A 25,355-nucleotide genomic window follows, 5' to 3' on the forward strand; every position below is an offset into this window, starting at 1 on the left:
ACAGAGCGATGTCCTTCCACACCCCAGTGGCCCCAAAGGTCGCCCTTGGGGCCTGGGCAGGGCGGGCATCGGGGGCCTCCCCGTGGCTGAATCTGCCGAGCAACAGCCGGCCAGAGGTTCCACCCCTCGCCTTGCTCCCTGTGCTTCCCCCGACAGGCTGAGCTCGGGAAGACCCGGGAGAGAAGCTGCAGCCTTCCTGGCATCGACTTTAATTACGGACTCTACACCCGCGGGCTGGACGGAGGGGTCCCCGAAGGTGAGCATGTGGGTGGGGCTTGAGCTCTTGACCTAGGCTGGCCAGGAGGCAGCTGGCCCCGCCCCGGGAAAGAGCCCAGGGGCCTGTCCTGCAGCACAGGGAGGAGACCACGGCCTGGCCTGGGCTGAGACGGGGAGGGCCAAGCAGGGCTCTGGTCGAACGTGTCGGGGGAATGGGAGGGAACTCGGCCCGTGTGGAACCCTGTCCCCAAGCCAGAGAGAGTCTGAGCTCCTCGCCGTTTCAGCTGTGAGCCCAGAGAGGGCTCAGGACCAGCCCTCTGGTCGCCCACAGGAGGCCAAGGCCAGGCGCGCCCAAGGCCAGGCGTGCCCAGCTCCAAGCAGCTGCCCTCTGGAACCTCTGGAGCCCTGACCCCTCCCTGTCCGGGGAACCGGGCAGGGCTGCCCCACGGCGGGCTCCAGGTTGCTGGGAAGGCACAGGCCCCTTGGTCCCCCCACCCACCGTCTTCCTGGTCAGACAGTGGGGGCGGCTTTGCTTCCCAGACCGACCCCACGCCGTGACCCGTCTCTCCCTGTCCCCCTGTCCTCAGCCATCGGACACTGGAACACGTTCAAGCCGCAGCCCATCCGCTCCCAAGAGCTGGCTCCGAATTACATCGCCATGAATCGCGGGGCGGTGAAAGCCGGCCTGGTAACTGCCCGGGAGAACTTCCTCTACCGTCAGCTCAACTACGTCCGCGTCAGCGACAAGGACGAGCGGCGTGTCAAGAAGGAGCCGCCCTTCATCCCTCCTCCGAATATGACGTTCGGGATCCGGGCACGGTAAGGTGGCTGACACTGCAGGTCCATCTCTCCCCCTGGTAGGCTGGGGAGGGGCGCCCAGCGGGAACTGAATTAGTGACTGACATGGGATCAGGGAGGGGCAAGTGATGGGGCCTGGCCAATCAGTGTCCTTCACAAACCTTGGCCACAGTGATTGGTCCAGAGGCCGTCATGTGGCCCAGGTCCCAAGCCTGGTATGCACGGCGTCCTATAAAAGTAGAGTGTGGCTGCACACCATCAGTCTCAACTCAAACAGCCTTGGCTTATTTTTTTTTAAGGGCAGTTTGGTGGCTCACATGCTTGAAAAGCCCAGGGTAGAGCTTCAGGCACAGCTGGATCCAGGCGATCGGGCAGTGTCGTCAGCATGTGGGTGTCTCCCAGGTCTTGGCCATGCTTCAAAGTTTTGGCTCCATTCTCTGACAGGCTTCTTCCCCCCGGTGACAAAAGAGGCAGGGTCAGTTCCGTCCCGTTCTCTTCGGGACCCCCAAGGGAAGGGTGTGGGGAGCACAAAAGCCTGGAGATTGAGATGCTTCAGGCCAGCTTCCTGCCATGCCTGTCCCTCAACCAACCACTGCGAGTAGACCTTGCAGAATACACGGATTGGTCAGCCCAGGGTCCCATGTCTGCCTCTGAGCCAATCGTTGAGGCCAGCGGATTCTGGTGCCCTGATCAGCCAGGCCTGCTCCCTTGCCCCTCCTTGACCTAGAATGTTTATCCTTTAAAGTATAAAATATTAAAGTGTACAGACATTCGCAGTCACCTCTATAAAACAGGAAAACAGAAGCTCAGAGAGGTGGGGAGACTGTCCCGAGGCCACAGAGCGAGCTGTGGCCAGACAGGAGCCAGACCTGCAGTCAGGCTGGCGGGCTCCCCGTCCAGTGCTCTCTGCCCTTGCCTCCACGGCCCGCCTCCTTGGGACGGTGGTGCAGCCCGAACGCCCGCCGTGTCCGGCGCTGGGCCTCCGTTCTTCCACACACAATGGAAAAGCTTCAGTCAGCTGGGTTCAGAAGGGCTATCCATTACCATCGAGCTTTCAATATAAAAGTCTTAAATTGCCATAAACCCGAGCGGCTACCATTCCGGGGAAAGCACGTGATGAAGTGCCGGCTGTATCTTCCGTGATGGTAAATGGGCTTTGCATATGCAAATTGAATGGATTTTAAAATGGTCTTTAATGACAATTTTCGTAGCAGACGTTAACATTAATTGCACGGAAATGAAAATGCTGCATTAGGTTGCTGTTAGCCGCAAATATCGCGGCCATAAAGCTTTATCTTTATCAACAGCGGCGGTTGCTGGTGTGACAGGGCAGCTCAGCAAATGGCAAGCCGAAGGGCTTTTATGGAACGGAACTATCCCCCAAAGCGGGCCCCAATCAGCATCAATTTCGCTTTATTTCTCCGTAAATGGAGGTTAAATGGCCGCCGCAGAAGCTTTTACTGAGGGGCCCACCCCGCCCGCACAGCCCCTCCACCTCCCGACACGCACGCGAGGAGCAGTTAAAAAACCATCGCCCCTCCGTAATGGGGCTATTACTTTCCGGTTATGGGCCGAGCCCCATTCCGCCGCGATCACCTTTTACAAGGCCGCGGGCGTATTTATTTCTCTGCTTTAAAAGCATGTTTAAAACCAAGTCCGATCCTGCCCGGCGACCCCAGGGGCTGTTGGGGTGCCCTGGTCCCATGAATAAAGAGAGAGACCAAAGAGCCCCGCCTACTCGCAACCCCACCCACAGGTGTCAACAAATGAAAACGAAGCCCCGCCCTAGACCACGTGCAGGGAAAACTCCCCGGAAGCTGGGGGAGCCGAGGGGCTCCGAGGTGGTCCGAGCCGCCGCGCGGGATCAATTCTGACCGCGGCCCCGCCCCCTGCCCCCAGCGCCACGCCCTCTCGCCCCCTGTATGTTTTACAACGGACGGAGCAGACAGATGGCGTGGGCACCGCACACCTCAGCCCGCCCTCCCCCCACCCTCAGTGCCAGATGGGATGCAAGCCTGTACCGACGATGGATGATCAGTCACCTCCTTCCCAGTTAGCCCGCCCGGCCCCCCCATCCACACCACGGCTTACAGATCGTCACCCCATCGGCAAGGCACACCGCGGCCCACCCAGCTCTGCGGGCGAGAGGAGGTGGAGACGAGGCTCTCGTCTGAGAAAGGGGTCCCGTGTGCACAGATGTGTTTGTTTGGCACAGGCAGTGATTTAAAAAAAAATGTTTTAACGAGTTACCACATTTTAAAAGTTGGGAGATTTCACATAAACACTCAGATTTCCCTGTTCTCTTAAGAGGTCTGAGCCCGGCCAGCCTGCGTGGGTGCTCCCACCTGGTACCCCCTTTGGACAGAATCCACACACGCTTTTCCGTCTCTCCTAGCCACCCGCCCCCAGCCTGACTCTCATGTCCACCATCTGCCTGGTGCAGCCTGGCTCCGAGTTTGCAGCCACCGGTAACCACTGATCGCAGGGATCCCTCAGCTAACTGCCGCCTTTCTGTCCTCTGATCGAGGTAGGGGCTGCCCGACCAGAAGCTGCCGCGATGTGAGCTCAGGTGCTACAGGCACTTTGACACATAATCGCCGGCCCTAACATCGTCCTCTTGGGCAGGTAGCTTTCTGAGCAAGTCACAGGGCAGGACAGGGAGGGTGCAGCACATGGCAGAGCCTGGGTCTGCACCCTGCCTGCCCGGCTGCTTTGAGAACCACACCCCCAGGGTCAGGAGGCGGGGCCAGCCCCTGCACTCTCCAATCTCAGAATTCAAGTCAGGGGAGAGTTTTAAATGTCCGCTGCTGGAGGGGAGGGGTGCAACGCGGATCTCAAAGCACGCCGCCCCCCAAGGTTCATCAGCAGACGTGTCCAGAGGTCAGAAGTGTCGCTATTAGGGAGGCACTTAATTATTGATGCATTTTAATAAGCGTTTGCAAATGTGCACATTCCCTCAGTACATCTTAATTGTTGCTGCTCCTAATTGGTCCAGCCGTGTCCATTAGGACGCGTCAGGGAGGATGGGGGGCGGGGGAGGAGCAGCAGGATCTGGGCAGCAGCTGGGGCTTCTAGCAGATTCTGGCCACCCAGGGCTCGGCCACCACCCTGCCCCGGAGCCTCATGCCACACACAAGGCAAGCATGCTACCAGGAGGACCCATCACTCTGTCCATGAACAAACAGCCCCCTGCATGTCAGGGCCTGACATGAGCTGGATGGAAGGTGGTAGACCCTGCTTTGAACTAATAATGGCAAATATGTATTATTGCTCCTCGTACATGTCAGACGTTGGGCTGAGCACCTCGGGTGCCTCCTCTCCTTAACTAACTCTGAACCCTGTCGGCGACAGTGAGCTGGGGACCGGTCACCCCCTCCCCCCGACAGAAGAAGAGGCAGAGGGTCAGACAGGGGAAGTCGTTTGCCCCTGGCCGCTCTGCATCAGGATGGGGACTGGCCTGGCCTAAACACCTGTGGCCATGACAGTGGTGCTGATCTGCCTGCCCAACACGCACAAGGAAGGAGGTGACACGGGTAGAGTCGCTTTCCCCTTCGTTTTCCCCGCTCCAGAGGGGGGCTGAGATGGGCTGCCTCGGCACTGTGTAAGGCCGCTCCTCGTGGGTTTTTCTGAAAGCTTCCAGCTTAACCTGAACACGTCAAACGAGCCCCATGCGATTCTCCTTCGGAATGTGCTTCCCGTCACCTTCACCTTCAGTGGCTTCCACGTCCCAAATAAACTCCTTGATAAGGCGCCCAGCCCCTTCCCTGCACTGGGCGCTCACCCCAGCGTCCCGGCTCTGGCCACGGTGCCCTTGCGGAGGAGGCCTCAGTGAATATTTGCCAAATGGACAATGACCGCATTGCAATCCGAGTACGAAGTCAGTAGGAACGTGTGACCTGGGCAGAACACTCGGTTCAGCCACCAATTCGTCCGGTCCAGGCCCCTCCAATCCCGGGCTGAAAGCGCCCAGACCACAGGAGAAGGACACGCAGGAGGAAGGCAGGAGACGCCGCCCGCCCAGCCGTCAGATGCGTCCTGCAGCCTGACACTGACAAATGTGAAGGATGGAGGAAATGCTACAGGCTGTTAAAAAATGTTTGCTGCCTGACAGGTTTTTTGAATCTCCCTGCCAAGCTGATTTATTGTACAAATTTACAATGGGCCCATCCATCACTCTGGGTTATTTTGTTTCTCCCGCAGCCGACGGCCAAAATCCCAGCCACCTCTGAAACAGGCACCCCAGCGCCTCTGAAATAGGAATAACGAGCCTCTTCCCAGGCAACTGTCCCCGGGATCCGCGGCCGTTTCTGACCGGGCGGGCGGACTGGCAGTTAGTTGACTGGCAGCCCGAAGCCCGGCTGAGTGACACGGGGCTGGCCACAAGGGGGAGCAGGCGGGCCTCGCAAAGACGCCCTGAAAGGCCCCGCCCGCCCCGCAGAGAAGGCCCTGCCCCCCAGCCTGCGCCGCAGCTCCGACAGCAACTGCGGTTCAATAAGACCGCCGGCTGGACTTGATTTGTTGCTGTTGCTGTGGTTTGACGTTACAATGATGCAAAAGCGATACGCGTTCAGTATAAACCGAGCTTTGACTTTCGAATTTTCTTCTTTCCTCGCAACACCGAGCAGGGCGGGGACCACGAGGGCAAACAAGCGGTACTCCGCAGGGCAACGTTACACCCTTTTCCCACTTAAGATATTTTCCACCGTCGAGGGCTCCAGCCTACATTGAGGGGCATCTGTAGGGAGTCCCGGTGACGGCCGGCCGGTGTGGACGAGCACGGGAGGGAGCCTGGCGTAAGCCTCGCTGCAACCCAGCACCTCCGTTTACCCACGGGGAAACCAAGGCACGGACCGGCTCCTATTCCCTTAGCAAGGGGTCACAGGTGACATGTGGAAGCGTGGGGGACTCAGGTCCAGGCGGTTCGCACCAGGACCTTCGCACTCAGTGGCTGGAACAGATTCTTACAGGAGGTGGAGGTGTTGGCTGGCACCTCAGACCCACCCATCACTGCCCAGCCGGGGCCTGGGACACCCCACACTGGGTCCACCAGGGCATCCATCCTCCTCACAGCCAGCTGCCTCCGTGGGCCAGATCCAGGGGGTGGGGGGCTGTTAAAAGAAGCCCAGGCAGGGACACGGGGCTGGGGGGAGGTGTGCTCTGAGGGCCCCACCCTGTCCCCCTTCCCTGCCTGGCAGCCCAGCCTCCCGCGGACCCCTCCCATCTCCCCAGGCTCCTGCTTGCTCCGTCCTCGGCTGCTGCAGCTTTGTTGCCAGGGCCAGGAAGCAGACATTTTTCACGCTTTGCCTTTCCTCCCTCTCGGCTCTCCTGCGGCCCGGGCAGAGATTTATTCCCGGCCCAGGGCTCGTGGCACGGGGAGCAGGCAGGGCCCGTAATGGATGGGCCGCGGCTCCCGCGGGGCCTGTCCCGCCGGAACCCCGTCATCCATCAGGAGCTGCAGGTGCTGGGGTCAGCGCTAACGAGGCCCCGCCGCTCCCCCTCGGGGCCTCCCCAGCCACTTCTCACGGCTCCACTCCCGCGTCTGAATCTTCCAGAGCTGGGCCTCGCCGGCCCAGCAGTGGACTCCGTGCCTGGCCCGGCCACCCTCTCCTCGCCTCCACGGCCTTCGCCCTTGACAGTCGAGGGGTTGCTGGAGTGCGGACGGCCCTGCCCCTCCAGGGACACGGTGCCCCCCGCCCCCCGACACCGGACACGGAGGCACTGAGCCTGCTGGGAGCCTGCCGGACCCCTCGGCACCACAAGGAGGCCCAGGCCTCCAGCCGACACGCGGCCCTGGCCCCACCGCCACACCCACTGCCCAGAGAGCCAAAGACTCGGCGGAGTGAGCGCGTCCTGCAAGAACCGGCGCCGACCGGCCGTGTGTCCATCCAGCCTGGAGCCCCGGGCCCGCGCTGGTTTCGAGGAAAAACAACACCGGCTCCTGTTCGCTCAGCTCCTGCACGGCCCGGCACGGTTCTCCACTCTCAGCTTCTCGCCGGATCCTCGGAACCACATTTTGGCAGCAACCCTCTCGTCCCCATTTTACACACGGGGAAACTGAGGCCAGAGACATCGTCCGCGATCGCGCGGCCACATTTCTTACCTCCATCTATGCTGCGTGCTCCCTGAATGCCCGCCTCCTGTGCTGGGCGTCGCGCCGGGGGTTCGGGACCCAGAGAGAGAGCCAGACGGGAGAAACGCGGCGGCCGCGGAGGGGCAGACCGCGCGCGGACCGTGCGGCTTCCGGGTGGGCGGGGCGCGGGCAGGAGAGCAGGCGCGGAGGGACTTGGGGTCGCGTCTGACTGTGCTCCCTGCCGCGTCCCAGGGTCTGGAACACAGCAGGTGCTCAATAAATGCTTGTCGCCCGACTGCAGGAGCAAGAGTCAACAGCGTGGCTGCCACCCACCCCTGGTGCTGGAAACGGCCAACAGTCTGCAGCCGGACTCGAGAGACAGCCCCTCTCCCCTCTCTCTCGGGGCGCTGAGCCTCAGCGGCTCGTTTGCTGGGGTCTCCGGAACGAGCCGGCGCCAACGTGGCAGGTTTAAAACGCCAGAAAGTCAAGCTCTAGTTATGGGGGCCCCAGACGTCCAGATTCAAGGTGTCACAGGCCGCACCCCACCCGAAGGCTCTCCGGGGGGGCACCCCTCCTTCCCGTCCGTCCCAATTTTTGGCAGCTCCTGGCACCCCTGGGCTCTCGGCCACACCACTCTGGTCTCTGTCCCGCGGTCAGGTGGCCTCTCCTCTGTGCGACAGTGTCCTCGCTCCTTTCTCTCACCGGGACACCTCTTACTGGATTTAGGGCTCACCCGGATAATGGAGGGGGGTCTGGTCCCAGGGTTCCTAAGTCAGTCACATCAGAAATGACCCCTTTGCTGAATAAGGTCCCATTCACAGGTTTGGGGGGGTCAGAAAGAGGACCTATGCTGTGGGGGCCACCCACCATGCATCCTGCCACAGTCGTCAAAGCATCCTAACACGAAGTCAAAAAGCCCCGAGTTTTAGAAACCGTTCCGTTTACACCTGTCTTTAGAATGATCATTTTGCAGCAGCCAACCCCGGGGTCTTGTTACATGTTGCCCGTTATAGTCCGAATGCTTTCCTGGGGCGCAAACAGGGGTGCGGGGCCTTCCTTCCGTGTTTGTGAGAAAACTCCCTGAACAAAGAGAAGTTCGAAGCTCCGTGAACCCACCACATGGACTCCACAAGCTACCCTCCGGCCGCATTTGCTTCCGACCCTTTTTAGTTATTAAAGAAATAAAAGATAACAAATACAGCTTGAAGCCCCTCCTCACCCTTTGCTAGCCCCACGCCGCCCCACCCCGCCCCGTCCCACCCCATCCCGGGGGACATCATCCTGAGGTCGGAGCACGCATGCCCATCCTCCAGGGTCTCTCGTTTCTGCCGTCCCGTTAGAGGTCCTTAAGTAATGTGTACGAGTCAGTGTGATTTCATACTATCAGCCAGTTTGCACGGGGACTTGCTTTTTTTACTCCCCACGCTCGCTGGCAGATGTCGCCCTGGTCAGCATTATGTCTCCCACTGTGGGTGTCCGCGTCTCCCGTCCCTGGGTGCTTCCTGTTTGCCACATGACCTTCCGATGGGGTGCGGGGTCCCTAGGGACCCACCCCCGGCAGACACAGTGGGGCTGCTGGGCTGAAGCCGACATCCTTGGCTTACGCTGGGCGCTGCCATTCTCCTGCCTGCGCTCAGCACCTCCCAGCAGGGATGCCGGGTCTGCTGCTACTGCTCACCTCCTCCCCAGGTGCCGGCATCCCCCAGCCCAGGGGATTCCCGGGCGGCCTGGAGGTCACTCAGTTCCCAGCCGTGTCCACTTGTCCACTCGGCTCGGTCAAGCCTCCCCTCCCCAGAGGGGCTGGGGCCTCCCCGGCTCTCTCAGAGCCAGCTGCCCCAGGAGAAGGTGGGGGGTGCGCGGGGAGAGCCCCCAAGGTTTGGGCACGGGAGTTCAGTTTGGGAGAAGCTTCCGGAAAGCCCTCCAGCTCCGCCGCCCGTCCTTCGCCCACCGCTGGGCGCCAGTGCGGGGGAGCTGCTAATTGAATTCACCCTTGTGAAAAATGTTAACAAATTGCCAGTGACCTCTTAGACAAATTTAGAAGTCAGGAGAGTGCGGCTCACCAAGCCTCCCTCCTCTGTCATTAGCTTTTATGTTGGATCCGCAAACAATTAAAAACTCACCACAGCCCAGAGGTCCTCCTCTCTAATTAGCTCTAAGAGTCCTGCCAGGGAGAGAGCCTCAATTACCACCCCTTCCTGCAGGCTAGTTAGGCGAGACAGGCCCTGGGGCCGAGGAGGGACAATTAAGAGGAAGGTGGCAGGGCAGGAGGGTGACGGAGGAGCTGCAGCCTCCCTTGGGGCCGGAGGTGGCCGGCCGGCCCACCCCTGACGGAGGTGACGGTGGTGGCCAGGTTGGAGGGTCCTCCACGGGAAAGGCTCAGGGCTGTCACTGCCGGGGGGGTGTCAGGACCCCGTGGGCCAGACTCGCCTCGTGGGTGGGGGTGTGCACCCTTGGTAAAATGCAGCGGCCCTGGCCCTGGCCCAGGGGGGCGATTCTCCTCCACCCACTGAAGACTGAGCGTCTCCGGCCTCGGCCTGAGGAGGAGGAGGAGGAGGGGAGAGTGACTAAGGGCCCTCCCGGTCCAGGCGGGCCCCCGAGTCTTTCGGCTGCCGGGCAACTGGCTGCCACCGGACTCCTGGGAGCCCTGGGCACTCCGGCTTCCATCAGCCCTTGCACTATAAAAATATATATATATTAAAAATTAAAATTATGTAATGGGGCACTGATATAAAGATGACTCTAATCCAGGCTGGACTGTTACCTTTTCTTCTGATTTAAAAAAGATGAAAACATTTCCATGGGTCCCTAACGGTGTCTCCTGGCCTCAGGCCTCACCACCCTTTGCCCTCCCTTTAGGGGGGTTTCTCTCTCCCCCTGCCCTGCCCCGTGCCTCCACCCCTCCAGCCCCCCTTTCCGGAGGGGCACAGATGAAGCCCGAAGACCCAGACTCAGCAAAACGCTCTCGCACTCCCACCTTGAGGGGCCGCACACACACACGCCACTTCCGTCTCTATGGCCCCTTTCCTCCGCCTGTGAGTGGGGTCACTGTCACCTCCCGTGTCAGAATAAATGGCGTGAGCTCATCAGCAAAGAGTCCTTTGAGCTCTTGGGAAGAAGGAGAGAACCAAGTATTTCTGTGCTTTAAGAGGCATGAAGCCGGGGCTACAATCTCGCACACCTGCGAGGCCTGGCAGGTTACAGGGCAAAGCCCGCCCTGGGCGAGGCAATAGGGGGTGGTGGGGACTGCGTCGGACTCGAGCACCTGCCTGGGCTAAGGGGCAGCACCAGCCCGCTATTGACATGCGAGCGTGTGGGCCCAGTGTCACCAGATCACGTAACACCTCATGCAGCGAAGCCAGGTATTTGGACTTTCATGTGCATTCCCGTTAAAAAAAAAAGGTAACACAAGCTTTTAAAATGCTGCTGACCCAACTACACCTATCAGCAGGCCAGCTAGGTCCCAGAGCCTCTGTACGGCCACACACGGACCCCGAGCATGCCACTCCGTCTGGTTGACTGTCTCTCCGTGGTGCACGTTTGATGGCTCAGTGGTTCTCGATCAGCCAGCTTCTTTGTCCGTGAAATGGGGGGGCGTCATCGTAGTGGTTCCCATCCAGCAGGGCTCCCGTAAGGGTGACTGGAGGGGTCCCTGGCCTGTGTGTACAGCGAGGGAGGGCAGTGGGCATGGTTAGGACAGGCCCGGGGCAGCAGCGGTGGGGGGTAGGCGGGGGGGTGCTGTGACGATGGGCTATTGCGTATCCTGTCAGCGGCTGTGGGCGCACCACTGCACCGGGATGAGACTGCACAGGAGTCCATGCAGCACAAATGAGCACCCGCACGTCTGGGGACACCCGCTTACAGGGGCTGTGTGGTCTCAGTGCCGGTGTCCTGGGTACCATCTTGTCCTTTCCTTTCACAAGACGTCACCATGGGGCGGACACTGAGCGTGGCTGTGGGTAGGGAGTCATGGGGCCTCGGTCACATTTCTTACAACTGCGAGTGGCATCTGCAATGATCTCAATGAAAACTTCAATGTGAAAAAAAAAACAAAAAAACGATTTGACAGTGGCTCTGGCACCACGTGGGCAGCGTCGGTCGGAATCACTCGTTAGAGAGAACAGCCGTGTGACGGTAGGCGCAAGTGACGTGCTCAGTCCACGGCCACTGGAGTCACTTGGCTTTGCGACAGACGAGCCTCTTTGGGAAGCCTCGGGTCATGAGCCCAGGGAGGCAGCCCGGCCCTGAAGGACACCTCAGGGTGCTGTCCAAGAACACAGGGGCACCCTCCTGCAGCCCCCGCCCCGGAGAAGGACGGAGGAGAGGTTGGGTCTCCCTAGATCGTGCCACCGTGGGGTGTCCGTCGTGGGTTCAGCTTTGATGTAGAACCACGGAGAGAAGGCCAGCCCTCCAGCCGCCTCCAAAACCAGACCGTCTGTGGCCCTCAGCCCTCGGCCCATGGCCCACGGTGGGCTCTGAATGTCACGCCAGCCACCGAGGCGTGGCCCAACCCGGAGGCCACTGTCCACTCCGCCCGTCAGCCCGGAGGCTGCGTGGGTGCCCGAGCCTCTCCCGTCCCCCCGGGGACCGCTGACATATTAGAGATGGATTTTAATTTTATTTTAACAAAATAGCTGTCTCCAGTGGAAGAAGCAAGCGTCAAACGAGGACCCGTCTGGAGCGGAATCGCGGGGCCCAAGCCTCCGCGGCTGTCATTGATTTTCCGGGAAGAAAAAAATCGCCTCCGGCTATGCAGCCGAATTAGTAGTCACTGATGACCAATTATTTCAGCCGCTGTGAACGGGCCGCGGCACTGAAACGCGGTTTGTCAGACCCAAGGCCGCGCGCTCGGGCACCTTTCCACGGCTGTGTACCTGCGTCGCTCAGAAGGTCCCCGCCGCCGCCGCCGCCGCTCCGCCCAGCTCTCAGGCTCCGCCGGGTTTTAATGAGCAGCCGAGATGAAGAGGGGCTGCCACGGACGGGCCCCTGTAATCCGCAGGGCGCTCGTCGGGCGGAGGCAGCCAGGGGCCGCCTGGGCAAATCAGAGCTGTCAGCCCTCCCTACCCCGCCGAGCGCCCGGTGTCAGCCTAACGTTTGCAAATGATCCTCTCCGGTCCCCTCGCCCGGCCAGCTGTGAGCCTTTGTCGGAGATCAACCCCGGGTCCCGGGGATCAATCGCCGGGCAGCAGCAGGGCTGGGTCTGACCGAACTCATTTGGAGTTTCTCGCAGGCCTGGGCCGAGCCCGAGCCGACTTCTCTGTGGCGTCGTCCCTGCTTCTTCCCGCTTTGCCAGACCGAGTTTTAACACGGTTCTGTTGTCGGCAGGGGTGTCCGGCCGGCGGATGGCTTTCTCCGGCAGGTCCTGCCCGGTTATCGGCAAATACCTCATGGAAGCCCTCGGCGGCAGCCCTGCCATCCCCGAGGGGGGCTGCTCAGAGACGGAGGAAACCCTAGCGTGGGAGCCTGAGCCCCCCGGGACGGGATGGGATGGGATGGGGGGCCCAGGGCGAACCGGCGTCCTGTGTGGAGGGAGCACCATCGGAGCGGTCCGGAGAAGCACGTTGTGGAAAGGTGCAGTTTCACCCCACCTGCCAGGCAGAGAGCAGGACCAGCGAGCAGCCAGGCCACCTGGACAGGCCACCTGGACCAGGGGTGACAGGACTGTGCAGACCCACTTTGGGGTCCTGACCCACAGCCAACAGGGTCAGGGAGCAGGGGACCCTGGGTTTGCAGCCTGGCTCTGCCCCGGGCCGCTCACAGCCCTTGAGCACACCTCCGGACAGTGGCTGAGTGTCTCTGAGCCCCAGTGTCCCCGTCTGAAAGCGGGGGTGTCCATCCTCACCTCCAGAGTCACGAGGAGTCGCCGGGACGGTCGCTGAAGCTCAGCCTGGGGCTCGGCGTAGTAAGTGCTCATTAAAACAGGGCGCCTGTTTGACTCGCCGCCACTCCCCAGCACCCAGCAGCCGGCCTGGGGCCGGGAGGGGCGGTGCTCGCCCGGCCTGGTCCCCTCCTCTGTTCATGCTGATGCCCGTCCTGCGAGCCCCGGCTTCCTTCCCCTCCTGACCACCTCCTGCTCATCCCCAGCGACCTGCTCTGGAGCGGGCACTTGGGTGGCTCCAGACCTCGGCCATTGTGGCTAACACTGCTGTGAGCACAGGGGTGCGTGGATTCTTTTGATTCATGTCTCAGGATTCTTAGGATATATTCCCAGCAGTGGGATCGCTGGGCACGCGGATAAAAAGCGCTGTGGTACATTTACACAATGGAATACTACACAGCTGTGAAAAAGGACCCGGGGATTATCAGGCTAAGAGAAAGGAGCCAGTTGGAGGAAGACGAATGCCACGTGATCTCACTTCTATGTGGCATCTAATGAACAAGAAAGCCCGACAGAACAGACAGACACAGGCGTGGACACAGGGAAGAGACTGGCAGCGGTCAGAGGGGAGGGGCGGGGCCTGGATGAGAGAAGGGGAAGGGCTCAGCCAAAGAGTGTGCATGCATCACCCCGGACACAGACAGCAGTGTGGTGACAGCCTGAGGGAAGGGGGGCTGTGTGGAGGTGGGCAGATCGGGGGGCGGGGAACGAGGGCCTCTGTTATAGCGCCAACAATAAAAATAAAGAAACAAAAAGCTGAGAGAGGACTCTGCTTGCCCCACACCTGTGCTCAGGACCCGAGCCCCCTCTGGACCCCAGCGGCCACCCCTGCAGCGGCACCCAGCCCTCAGAACTGCCGGGTGGGGTGGGGAGACAGGCTGCAGGGTGGACAGCCAGCCCACAGGCTCCCCGTGAAAACGCAACCTGTCCCTCGCCGGCTGTGTGGTCTTGGGCAAGACACCGCACTTCTCTGGGCCTCTGACTTCTCATCCGTGAAACAAGGATGTAGATTCTGTCTCTAGACATCTTGTCCCAAGGACAGAGGAGGCAAGCAGGAGCGGTGAGCCTTGACCTTCCCCGTCATCGCTGCAGCTCGCCCCGTGACCCCACCGTGCAGAGGGCAGGCGTCTGGGCAGGCCCGGGGTCCCACCTGAGAGTGGCCAGGCCCCCTGGGCGTGGCCTCTGGCTGCAGCCGGCTGGACAGAGGTTCCCTGCAGTCCTGGCGCAAATCAACGGCTCGTCCTCTTGGCTGCAGACGCCGCAGCCGGAGCGGTGGGAGCTCGGAGTCCAGGCTTTGCTGCCGGAGCGTGCTGTGTGACCCTGGGCCAGCCCCCTGACCTCTCTGGGCTTCAGCCTCCCCGCCCCACCTTCCCCAGCTCGTTTAGTGAAGATAAATAATTAAGACGCTCCCTGTGAACCCCCTCCGGCTCCTCCAAACCCAACGGCAGAGAACGCCCGTTACCATGACCGCAGGGGCCTTCGACCCGTGGCAAAAATCATTCATTTTGGGGGTGGGAAAGTGCCTTTTAAAAAATTATAAATAACGACATTTACCATTTAAAAAAATCGAACCTGGTTCAAAGTAGCAGCAAAAAACGGTCGTAGGAGAAAACCCCAAACAGCGGTTCCCAAAGATGCGTCCAGGAGAGCCAAGTGCCCGGGAAGGTGCCGGACTCCCACTGTGGGCAGTAGAGCTGGGGACAGTGTCTGTCCGAACACTCGCCCATTGAAGGACACTGTGGTTGTTCCCAGTTCGGGACCGCTGCATGTACCGGCCCGTGAGCCCTGAGTGTGCGTCTCACGTCCGTGAGGAGCGGCTCTCCCATCGCCCCTTCCCACCGGCAGCGCCCAGGAGACTCGGTCCCCGGCGCCCTCGCCGGCGTTCGGCACTGTCGCCGTCCCCCGTCTCAGCTGGACCGGGAGGCACGTCGGGACGCGTCATCAGGGTCCCAGCCCGCACTTCCCTCCTGGCCAGGGATGCTGACGGCCCCTCCCGGGCGCACCTGCCGCCCGCGCGTCCCCTCCGACCCGGTGTCTCTGCCTGTCTGTCGCTCACTCCCTAGCCGAACCGCGTCCGTCTCTGCTGAGACGTGAGAGGCCTTCACGCCTTCTCGATGGCGTCCTTGCCAGGTGCGGGCCGGCAAACGTTCTCTCCCGGGCCGTGGTCCGCAAGTTCACCCCAAGAGCCTCTTCCACGGAGCGGAAGCCCGTGAAAGTTTTGAGGAAGCCCAATTTATTTTTTTTTTCTCTTGTGGATCTCGCGTTTTTGGTGTCAAGGTCCAGCAAGCACTTGTCCCCTGGCTCACGCCCGGGTCCCAAGGACTTTCTCCTGCGTTTGGTCTAAGGTTTCTCAGTTTCACGTGTCACACTGGAACCCATGGTCCGTTGTGAGCTCCTCCTTGTATGACGGGTGGGACCGGGGCCGCGAGTTGGCTGGCCCGTTCCGGCACCACCTCCTGGATGACCGTCCTTCCTCCGCTGAGATGCCGTCTGTCCGTCCGTTTGTCTGTTCACGTCCTCTAACTCATTAGAACCCACATCTGGCTGGTCAGCTACCCGCCGGCTCGGAGTGCCGCCCGGCTTCTTCCCAGGCGAGCAGCAGCATTGGTCAGAGCAGGATGCGCGGCCTCTCCCCACCCCCGGCAGGGCTGCTGGCGGGGGGCAGCGGGGGGGGGGTGGGCCCTGACGCGAGCCGTGGGGGCTGCCGGGAGGACAGCTCCTCTGTCGCCACGGCCTCTGGGGGTGAACGTGGCCAGGTGACGCATCCGGCGTCATTGGGAACCGTGGCTGTGAATCAGGCTGCTCAGAGGCATGGGGTGCGCAATAATTCAGTAATAAAAGTCACCACGGGGGTGGAGGGGCGGGCGAGCAGGGAGCCCCGTTGTGACCGGCCGCAGGCTGCTCGATGGGGAGACCTCTGAGCACAGGGGTGAGTCGGAGCCGCTGAACCTCCCCCCAGACAGAGGCCCGGGTCCCCCGGTCCCCACGAGGATCCACGCCATGCAGACTCTGAAGGCCACCGTGTGCGAGGCCCAGGTCTTGATCTCGGGTCCCAACGGCACGGCCTTGGGGTCACATCTCTTCTCAGCACCCTATCTCCTCGTCCCCTGTCTGTGAAATAAGGTCACGGGGGACGGTCAGAGGCTCCCAACTTCTCCTGGGGCCCACGCACCCCTGAAAGGGTGGACCCTCCCCCTAGACAAAATGCCTGTGCCCACCTGCTGAGATATGCTGTCTGCACCTTCCTGTTACCTGCGGGGGGCGGGTGCCTAAGGGCGTCAGGGCGGGCGATCTCTGAGGCCTGGAGGGTGGGTCCTGGACCCGGCGCCCCTGGACCCGGGGACGCAGAACGTGACTCTAGCAAGGTCCCCCCTCCCACCGCCCCGCCCCCCCCGCCCCAGGCCCGGGCACACAGGAGAGCTTGCAAATCATGGCCCTGTGGCACTGGCAGTTGCAAAGGGCCCTGTGATCGCCAGGCCCGGACCCTCTCTGAGCGGCACCCATCTGCACAGCAGTGTCTCCCGGTGTTTCCCAAAGTGTGGGCCGAGGAACCCCTGTGTGTTCACTTCCTGGGTCTGCCCTAACAAACCGCCACAACTGGGCGGCTGGAAACAGTAGGAAGGGCATTCTCTCCCAGTTCTGGAGGCTGGGAGTTCAAAATCCAGGTGTTGGCAGGGCCACGCTCCTGCCGGAGGAGCTCTCGAGGGGAGACTCTTCCTGACCCTTCCCTTCCGGCACCTGGGGCCCAGGCGCCCCGCCCCGTGACAGCCCCACTCCGACCTCTGCCCTGACTTCCCCGCACCCTCTTCCCGCGGTGTCCCTTACCAGGACACCTGCCGGCGGACTTAGGGCCTACCCTAAGGGCGTTTACACAGTTATCTACCCCATCCCCAGGTCCTTTACGTGGATCCTTTACTGGAATGCCCCACACTCCGGACTTGGCCGGCAGCGTCCTTGGGTGGCCCCCCGCCACCCTGCCCACCTCCTTTCCCCAGGGTCCCCTGCGGCAGCGCTGGCCACCGGCGGCTCCCCCACGCATCAGGAATGGGGCTTGTGCCGCCGAGGAGCCGGCATCTCCATCTCATGCATTTACTTTGAACTAATGTAAACTCCGATGTAAAAGCTGGATCGCTTGAATGTCGTCAACATTTTAAAGGGACTCCGTGTTGACGTGACAATCCGGGAGGCACATCAGTGAAGTTAATTTCGCTTGTTTCTTTGGCTCTTCTGAACCCGGCCCCTGAGACGCTTGGGCTGCGCGTTGGCCCAAGGGGGGGCCAACGAGTACCACTCGGGGTACTTCCCCCCCCTCCAGGTATTTATCTGGTGGGCAGCGCTGCGTGCCTCCCACCGTGTCACTTCTGCGGTCCGTTTGTCGCCCTCAGTGACGCTGATCATGAGTAAATCTTACGTTACGTATATTTTACCACAGTAAGGAACACTGATGACCTGGCTCAGCTGCGGCAGCCTGGCCCACCCCCCGTGCAGCTCCGCATCCACCTCCCGCCCCGCGTGACCACCCTAGCTGCCGTGCACGGTGATTACCCACGCCCACGGTTCCGTGCGGGGCTGTGAGAGCGTGGGTCCCTCCCCCACTCCTGTCCCTCTGCCTGCACGTATGAGCTCCGGTTCTTCCATGAGAACTCGCCCTGGTCACCCGCCCCAAGCAGGTCTCAGTCACAGCGCCGTCCCCACTGCTCTGGGGTCTTACCCTTGGTCCCCGGGAGGGGCGGTGGCAGTGCCTGCTGTGCAGTGTTGGTGGGGAGGGGGGGGTGGTCCACAGAGCTCTGAGCAGGGCCAGTGCTCCTCGGCTGGAGCCTCCGGTCGGAGAGACCCGGAGCGGACACGGGAGGCGGTGCAGACAGATTTTGCTCTGAGCCTTTGTGGCCGGAGAGGACGACCCTAGGACAGAAGTCAGCTCAGTCCCATTGCAGCACTCGGTGGGGGGGCGTGTAGCCCAGGGGCAGAGCGCAGGGTCAGGGGGCGGACAGTGACTACGAGGGGACACCGAGGGTGGAGGGGGCACCTGCTAACCTGCCTTGCGGGGCTCTTGGTAGAAGCGGGCCTGCTCCGCCCGCCTGCAGGGATGGGGGGCAGACGTCATGGGTTCTTCGCTAAGACTGGCTTCGGGGGCCCAAGGATGAGTCTAGTCAAAAAGAGGTTCCGAGGAGCCCACCTCGAATCTGGTCAAGGGGACCGTCTTTGCCACCTTGTCGGGCCCAGCCCTCGGCTGGCTGCCGTCAGCGTTTGTGGGCGACTCCCGAGAGGCACCCGCTGCTTCCCCCGCTTTTGAGCCTGGGGGCGCCTCTCGTGGCCCTGGGAGACGGGGTGCGCCTGCAGCCCTGTGTGGGGGGTGGTTAGCTGGGGGGCAGCCTGGGGAGGCGCCGGGGCCCCTCCAAGACCTCCGGGCCGTCTGGACTCCCTCCCCACAGGCCTTCCACGCCCCTCTTCGACCTGCTGCAGCACCGCTACCAGCAGCTGTGGGTGCAGGAGCAGAAGGCCGCCCAGAAAGCCATCAAGCTGGAGAAGAAGCACAAGGTAAAGGCGGCCTCCCTCCCCGAGCGGCGAGCGGCCGACCACCAGGGCGGCACAGGCGGGAAGGGCCGGCGCAGGCCGTGCTTGGGGACCCAGCTGCGCGCACGTTTGCCCCCGGGGGTGGCCGGGAACCGGGCTGCCCGCGGCTGGGCCGACCGGGCATCGCAGGCGGCTGGAGCCGGAGAGAGCCTTGGTGGGGGTCAGATCCAACAACCCCTGCCTAAGCCCCAGGAGGGGGCGATTCCGGCCAGGGTCCCCGGGGCACCGGCCTGGGAAGGAAAGGCTGAGAAGGCAGAGGGCGCGGAGAAAACGGCCCTCCGGGGAGGCGCGCTGGACCAGCACACGGGGGCTGCACCCCAGGGGCGCCCTTCGTCTCGAGGGAACGGCTCGGCCCCAGGCCAGCACACTAGGGGGGGTGCATCACCGGCACCAGCTCCTCCTCGCCTCGTGAAAGCCCTGGAGGCGGATGGGAGGGACCCCTGCTCCCCTGTCACAGAAGTCGAGCTCAGAGAGGCAGGCGGTGCCCATGCAGGGGACGTGGGGCTGGGGACCGACCACGCCCGGGCACTGCCCGTCTCAGTGGCACTGGAGGCCAGAGCGAGAGCCCGTCGCCCTGAGACCAGCGAGGCCCTGTGAGCCCGAGAGCTTCTCTCGGAGGAAGCTCGGCCCCGGTGTCTCTGGTTGTCATGACCATCCCGACCACCGTCCCTCCGCCCTGCGCCCTGCTGGGAACGGGGCTGCACATGCACCATCGTCCCGCCCACCATCCCCCCACCCCCACCCCGAGCGCCCCACGAGGTGGCGCCTCATCGGCTTGTCTCGGGGAAACCGAGGCTCCAGGAGAGTGAGCTCACGGCCAAAGCGTCAGAGCAGGCCTGGGCCCGGGTGGCTCCCCCCCGCCCCCAGAGCCTGGCCTTTTCCCCGATGGCAAGGCCCCACTCCTGCTGATCACAGGGGAGCTCGGGGTCCAGAGACAGTGCCCTGGGGGAGTCTGACCCGGGACCCTGGTGCCCCCGGGCCGGGCCAGGAGAGGCCCCGAGGCCAGGCGGCACAACTGATTAATGAAACAAATCAAAAGGCGTTTGATGGGGTGGCGGTATCCCCGGTGAAACTCAGTCCAGCTCTCCCCTGCCGACGGCGCTGCCCGCGTGCCGGGGCTCAGGAGGAGCTGCTGTGGGAGGAGCCAGAAGTTCGGGCTTTGCCCGCAGAGGAAGCCGCCTTGGCGGGCGGACGAAGCCCCGGTGGAAGCCGGGGCAGACCCAGGTTTCGGGGGCCAGGAACTTCTACGCTTCGGATGGAGGCCCCGTCTGTTTAAGACTCTAGGTAGAGTCCCTGTTTGCCCGCTACCTCCCCCGAGGAATCTTGAACTTGGCAAGGATCGCAGCCATGGGCCGAGGTTTGCCCACATGGCTGCCGCTCCCCCGGGCACACCACAAATGCAGAGTGTGGGGCCCGGCTCCTGCCGATTCGGTGGTCGGAGGCCTGGGCCCCGGCATCAGTGGGCGGGCAGCTCCCGTGACAGAACTCCCTCGTCTTGCAGTTCCAGAGGCTGGAAGTCCAAGGTCGAGGTGGGGGCAGGGCTGGCTTCTCCCGAGCGCTCCCTCCTTGGCCTGTGGACAGTGGGCTTGCCGGCGTGCCCCGGCCTGGCCCTTCCTCTGTGTGACACAACCGGTGTGTCTCCCTGTCACAAACACACCAGTCCTGTCCCGTTAGGGCCCCACCCCCGCGGCCCCATTCACCCCGAGTAACCCGCCTGCGTGAACGCTCTGCCTGCAAACACAGCCACCTGGGGGCCAGGGCTCCTCCGTGGGACTTTGGAAGGGGTGCCGTTCCGGCCACAGCACCCCCGTGAGCTCCAGGACCCTGTCTTGGGCTGGCCGGCACCTGCTATCGGCGAGGGGCCTGCAGCTCGGGAGGACACCCCCCGCTCAGAGACGTTGCTGGCTCTGAACTGAGCCCCTCAGCCACTCCCTAAAGGAGTCCCCCTCCCTTGTCCGAGGGCAGGCCCTGGTGGCACCTGCTCCCAGGAGTTGCCCACAGTCCCTCGGGCCTTGCCCCTCTGTCCGAGCTCCGTGGAGCCCCCTGCTAACTGCCAGGGCTGTGCGCGCCGCTGGGGAAAGTGACCCGTGTGCCGGGACACGTCCCTGCCCTGGAGGTGGCTGCACGCACGCTCCAGGGACCACGCACCAGACACCCACCCTGTGTCCCCCGCCCTCCCGAGTCCACTGGGTCACGGCCGCGGCACGGCAAGGGTGCAGGCGCCTCGGAATCGGGCCCGTGGGAGGGTTGGGTGGGGAACAAGAGCCAGCCCCGGGGCTGCCGCCCCAGGAGCCCCAGCCCTCTGCCCTTGAGGCCCGGGCCGCAGCGCGGGCTCGTCCGGCAGCCAGGCGGCCACCTGGCCCCCGCACCTCCCCGCCCGCAGGTGATCCTGGGGAAGCTCTACGAGACCCGGAGCAGCCAGCTGAGGAAGTACATGCCGCCCGTGAAGCTGGACGCCCTCTGGCACATGCCCCACTTCCAGAAGGTCAGTCCCACGCCCCCAGCCCCCAGCAGCTGGCACTCCGCTGGCCTGCTGTCTGCCTGCCCTCTGAGCAGGGGGGCTCTGGGGGCTATGGCCCCGCAGTGGCCTGACAGCCACAGCGACAGCTCCCGCCCAGGCAGCTCTCCTTCGTCCTGCACTCCCTGAGTGCCTGGCGCCCAGCTCCAGGCCACTGACCCTCCACACTCACCGTCCCCTGGTCACGGACAGGGAACAGCAAAGGCTGCAGAGGGGCAGCTTTGGGCCGAGGCCCGGGCGCCCCTCCACCGGGGGACAGCGTCTGGGCCGAGCCCCTCCTCGGACGGGGCTGCTTTGGAAGCACCACCTCCCGCCACCCTGGGGCCTTGGGGACGCAAGGCGGCTCCATGTTAACCGCCCACAGGGTGGTACCCCTGGGAGACAGGAGCAAATGTCTCCTGGGGCGGCCGTGTGGGCGCAACAGGCACCCAAGGGGCCCAGCAGCCATGATGCTCAGGAACTGAGTGGGGTTCGCTCAGCTGTTAGCCCTGTAGTGGGCCCCAGCCGGGGCCCCCGTGAGAGCCGGGGCGCTGTGCAGAGGAGGGAACCCGGGGGGTCTGGAACAGCGGCTTCAGGATGGGGCTCGGGCTGTGTGCGCCCAGCTCTGGCCACGGAGCCTCTCTAGGTGCCACGGCGGGCACTCGCAGTCCCGGGAGGACGGCCGCACGAAGCAGCCCTCCTGGCCGGCCAGGCTTGGAGTTAAACTGCAATTTAGACGATGAAGGGCCGGTGGCTTCCTGAGCCTAATGCGACCGAACAGGCCGCCGAACCTCGCCGCAGACGCCCGCGCGCCCCCTCCACGCGGCCTCTCGCGTCCTGCCCAGTGGCCCCTGTCAGCGCACGTCAGTGACCATTTGCCCGTGCCCGTCAGCCACGCCGCCCCCGCGCTCAGGAGCATGACTGGCTGATCGTGGGGGACGGGGGGACACCGGGAGCCAGGGGGGCACCGCTGTGCCGCCTGCTCGCCCTGACCCTCGCCGCACTCGGCTCCAGTTCCTCGTCTCTCCAGTTTCCTGTCGGCGTAGCCACGGCCCTCCGCCCCCTTCCCTCCGTCTCCGCGGTTCCCGTTCACCTTCTCCTTCCCGGCCTCCCCTCCTGCGGCCTCTCCTCCTGGCTCTTGGTGCTCCGATTCCCCGAACACCTGTGGGTGGGGGTCCTGACATCAGAGGGCGGGTGCTGCCTGAGGACAGGGCTCCCAGCTCCTCGGACAAGGGACGCCCGCTCAGCTCCCTGCTGCAGGGCATCGGCCCCCAGCCTCTCAGCTGCGTCTCTGACTCAGGACCTGCCTGGTGTCTCCAGGGCGATGGACAGAGGAGCGCGTGGGCGGGGGGCTCCCGCAGCGGCACCGGGACAAGGCCCCCACCCCAGGTCATGGTGCCTCCCTGGTGGTGGGAGCACCTGTCTCTCCCGCCTCACCCCCACGGCCCGGCCCCCCGGAGGGACGCCAATGCAGAAAGAAACCGATGAGCTTCTATCTTCCGAAGAGGAGCCGTGACGGAGCCGTGCCTGGCCTCTCCCAGTCCTTGTCCTGCTGTCACAAAATCCCGCCACGAGCCACGGCAGCACCCGGAGCGCCAGCCCCTAATGCTGCACCGGACATTTCGCCCGTCCCTGCCCCGCCAGGGGCTGGGCCCAGAGCCCGAGTCCCCGTGGCGGCAGGGCCCAGGCCGGACACGCCACCCATCCTGCTGCGGAAACCCCAAGAAAGAGATTAGGAACGCCAACACGGGGTTCAGAGGGTGTTCTTCATCGTTTCCTGGATGCTCATGGGACTCGGGGAGCTCCACACAGGACCCTCCGAGAAGACCCCGTGCCTGGGCGCCGCCGGCTACAGCCCAGCGCGGACCGGAGACCCACAGAGCGCTGCGGCCTCGACCCTCACGACGCTCAGTCCCCCCACTGACGGAAAGTTACCGAGTGCCACGTGCTGGCGGGCAGGATCTCAGAGACACGGTGTCCCCGTCCTACCGACGTGGAGAGGGAGGCTCCGCGAGGGGAGGGCCTGGCCCTGGGGGGAGGGGACCCGGGTTCCGCCCAGGGCTGCCTAAGCCTCTTCTCCTCCTGGCTGCGGGGGGAGGCCTCCTGGGACCCCTTCCCCAGGGCACCCCTTCTTCCCCCTGACGGGCTCCTTTCTCCCCCTGCACAGCACCGTCCACGCTTTAACTAAGCACCCGATTGAGCCATTGGTCATTCCATGTCCCTCTTTCCCAGTAAAATGTGACCCCCGTTAGAACCATGCCGGCCACATCCCCCCGCCACGTCCCCCGCCACATCCCCTGCCACGTCCCCAGAGCCCAGCACAGATTCGGGCACTGAGCGGGCACCGGGCGGGCAGTCAGCAGGTGCCTGTGGGATGAATGAAGAGGCGGGTGAATGAATGAGTGACAGGAACATTTCACAGCCTCCACACCGAGCGCGCCAGTGCCTGGCGCCCCCAGGGGGACCGCTGCCCGGGTCTGCACCCAGAGGCCGGCGGGGGTTGGCGGCCTCCGTCCACAGAGGCCTCGGCCCCCCCCGCCCCGCCCCTGGAGGGCCTTTGTCTGCCTCCACTCGGGTCCTGCCGCCGCAGATCCCCCGCCCACCCCTCCCCGCCCCGGCCCCATTATGAAAGGAAAAAGCACTTCCAAAAAAGTGGAACCTGTCACAGTGATGGATAACCTAAATGAACTCTCCCCGCTCGCGAACAGATGTCGAGGCTGAACTCTGTCAGAAATAATTAAACACCTTTCACACGGAAAAGCCGCGGGCAGGCGCGGGCGCTCCTCGGGCTGGGTCATCGCCACAGAGCAAGCTGGCTTCCACGCGGCTCAGCCAGCCCCCCCAGAGCGCCGCCCCAGCCCCCCGGGGCAGCCCGGCCAACCGCTGGGCCCTCATGGGGTCGTGAGCCCCAGAGGGACCCAGAAACGGCCCCTCCCTCAGGGCAGTGCGCCCTGATCCCCGGAGACCCAGGCTGCCACCTCCCCCAGCGCCCCACTCCGGGTCTCTGTGACCAGCAGTTGCCACAGGTGGCCGGTGCCCAGAGGCGAGGGCCAGCAGACAGCTGGCGAGTGGCCTTTCTGCCAGGACGTTTATGCTGGGCCACCAGCCAGCTCGGAGGGCCGGGCCGGCTTCTGGACCTCCCTGGGCCTCAGTTTCCCACCTGAAGATGGAGGTCTTGAGGGTCTCGGCCTAACATCAGGTTCCATGGCCCCAAGTTCACCGGTCCAGGAGCCATGGGGGAGGGGGCCAGGGGGCTCACGGAGGAGGCAGACCCCAAAGCCAGAGAGAACTGTCGGGGAACGGCTCCGATTCCCGCTGGGGGACGAGACGTGGACTCCTGGCTTCCCGGCCCTGGGAGGACGGATCTCTGGGCTGGGGGTAGGGGGTAGCGCCTTCTGTGCCCGGCGGTGTAGGGCTTGCTCACCCCCCCAGGGGTGCTGGGGTCTTCCGGGGGAGTGAGCGGCCGGCGGGGAGGGAAGGGTGTGCCCTGTCCGTGTGCACTCGTGACTCGAAGGTCGGCCGGACCTGGGTCACGGGGCAACCCCGCCACTCCACACCTGTCAGGGGGCTTTACCTGTCCCAGACCCCGTTTCCTCTTCCGTGCGGTGGGATGGGACTGCGGGGAGGGTCGATGGGAACACCTGTGCACCAGGGCCAGCGGGTGCCTGGCCCAGGAAGTCCAGCCTCCGCGAGGGCGGTCCTGGCGACCCCTCCCTCCCTCATCCACTCGCTGGCTGACTCCCTCACTCGCTCCCAAATCTGGGCGGACACCTTCGCACCAGGCCCCGTTCTCGGCGCCAACACGTGCTTCTGCTCTGGGGCCACCCGTGACGGGCGGGGAGCACAGTGCACGGTCGGACAGACGGAGGGACGGACGGGTCGCCGCACAGGAACGCGGCTGGATGGGGAAGTTCGGAGAAGCCCGGTATTCACGGCCTCCAACGGTGGAGAAACGCCAGCATGGCTGGCGACTCAGGCTTGGGGGTGGGGACCACGGACGGCCGTAACCGTCACCCCACCCCCACGACCCTGGCTCGGGCCAGCCCACCTGCTCACGGGCCTTTCACAGAAGCCCCCTCACGCTCCCCCCAGGCGGGCCAGACCCCTGGTGCGCCGGCCCGGGCCGCCCCTCCCTTCGGCCTGTTGGGCGGCAGAATTACCGCCGGCTCCGCCTTCTGTTCTGGAAAGCTACCCAGTCGGAGCACACACCCTGCGGCCCCTGACCGTAAGCCAAGAAGGAGAGACGTTTCATCCTCGCTCACAGAAGGCCGCCGGCGCTGCCGGCCCAGACAAAGGGGCGGGCGCTCCCCACACTCGGGCCCTGC

At 63.7% G+C, this 25,355-nt stretch overlaps 1 protein-coding gene across 1 annotated transcript in view; it reads left to right on the plus strand.

Annotated features, from left to right (window-relative positions):
• Positions 1-25,355, plus strand: part of CFAP77 (cilia and flagella associated protein 77) — a 98,589-nt gene that overhangs the window by 55,218 nt on the left and 18,016 nt on the right. The window contains exons 2-5 of the mRNA XM_028532005.2: positions 157-256; positions 804-1,035; positions 18,392-18,497; positions 20,917-21,018. Coding sequence (XP_028387806.1) covers positions 157-256; positions 804-1,035; positions 18,392-18,497; positions 20,917-21,018 — 540 coding nt within the window. The remainder of the gene's footprint in view (positions 1-156; positions 257-803; positions 1,036-18,391; positions 18,498-20,916; positions 21,019-25,355) is intronic.

The sequence above is a fragment of the Phyllostomus discolor genome, chromosome 3 (genome assembly GCF_004126475.2).
Source record: "Phyllostomus discolor isolate MPI-MPIP mPhyDis1 chromosome 3, mPhyDis1.pri.v3, whole genome shotgun sequence".
Taxonomy (NCBI): Eukaryota; Metazoa; Chordata; class Mammalia; order Chiroptera; family Phyllostomidae; genus Phyllostomus; species Phyllostomus discolor.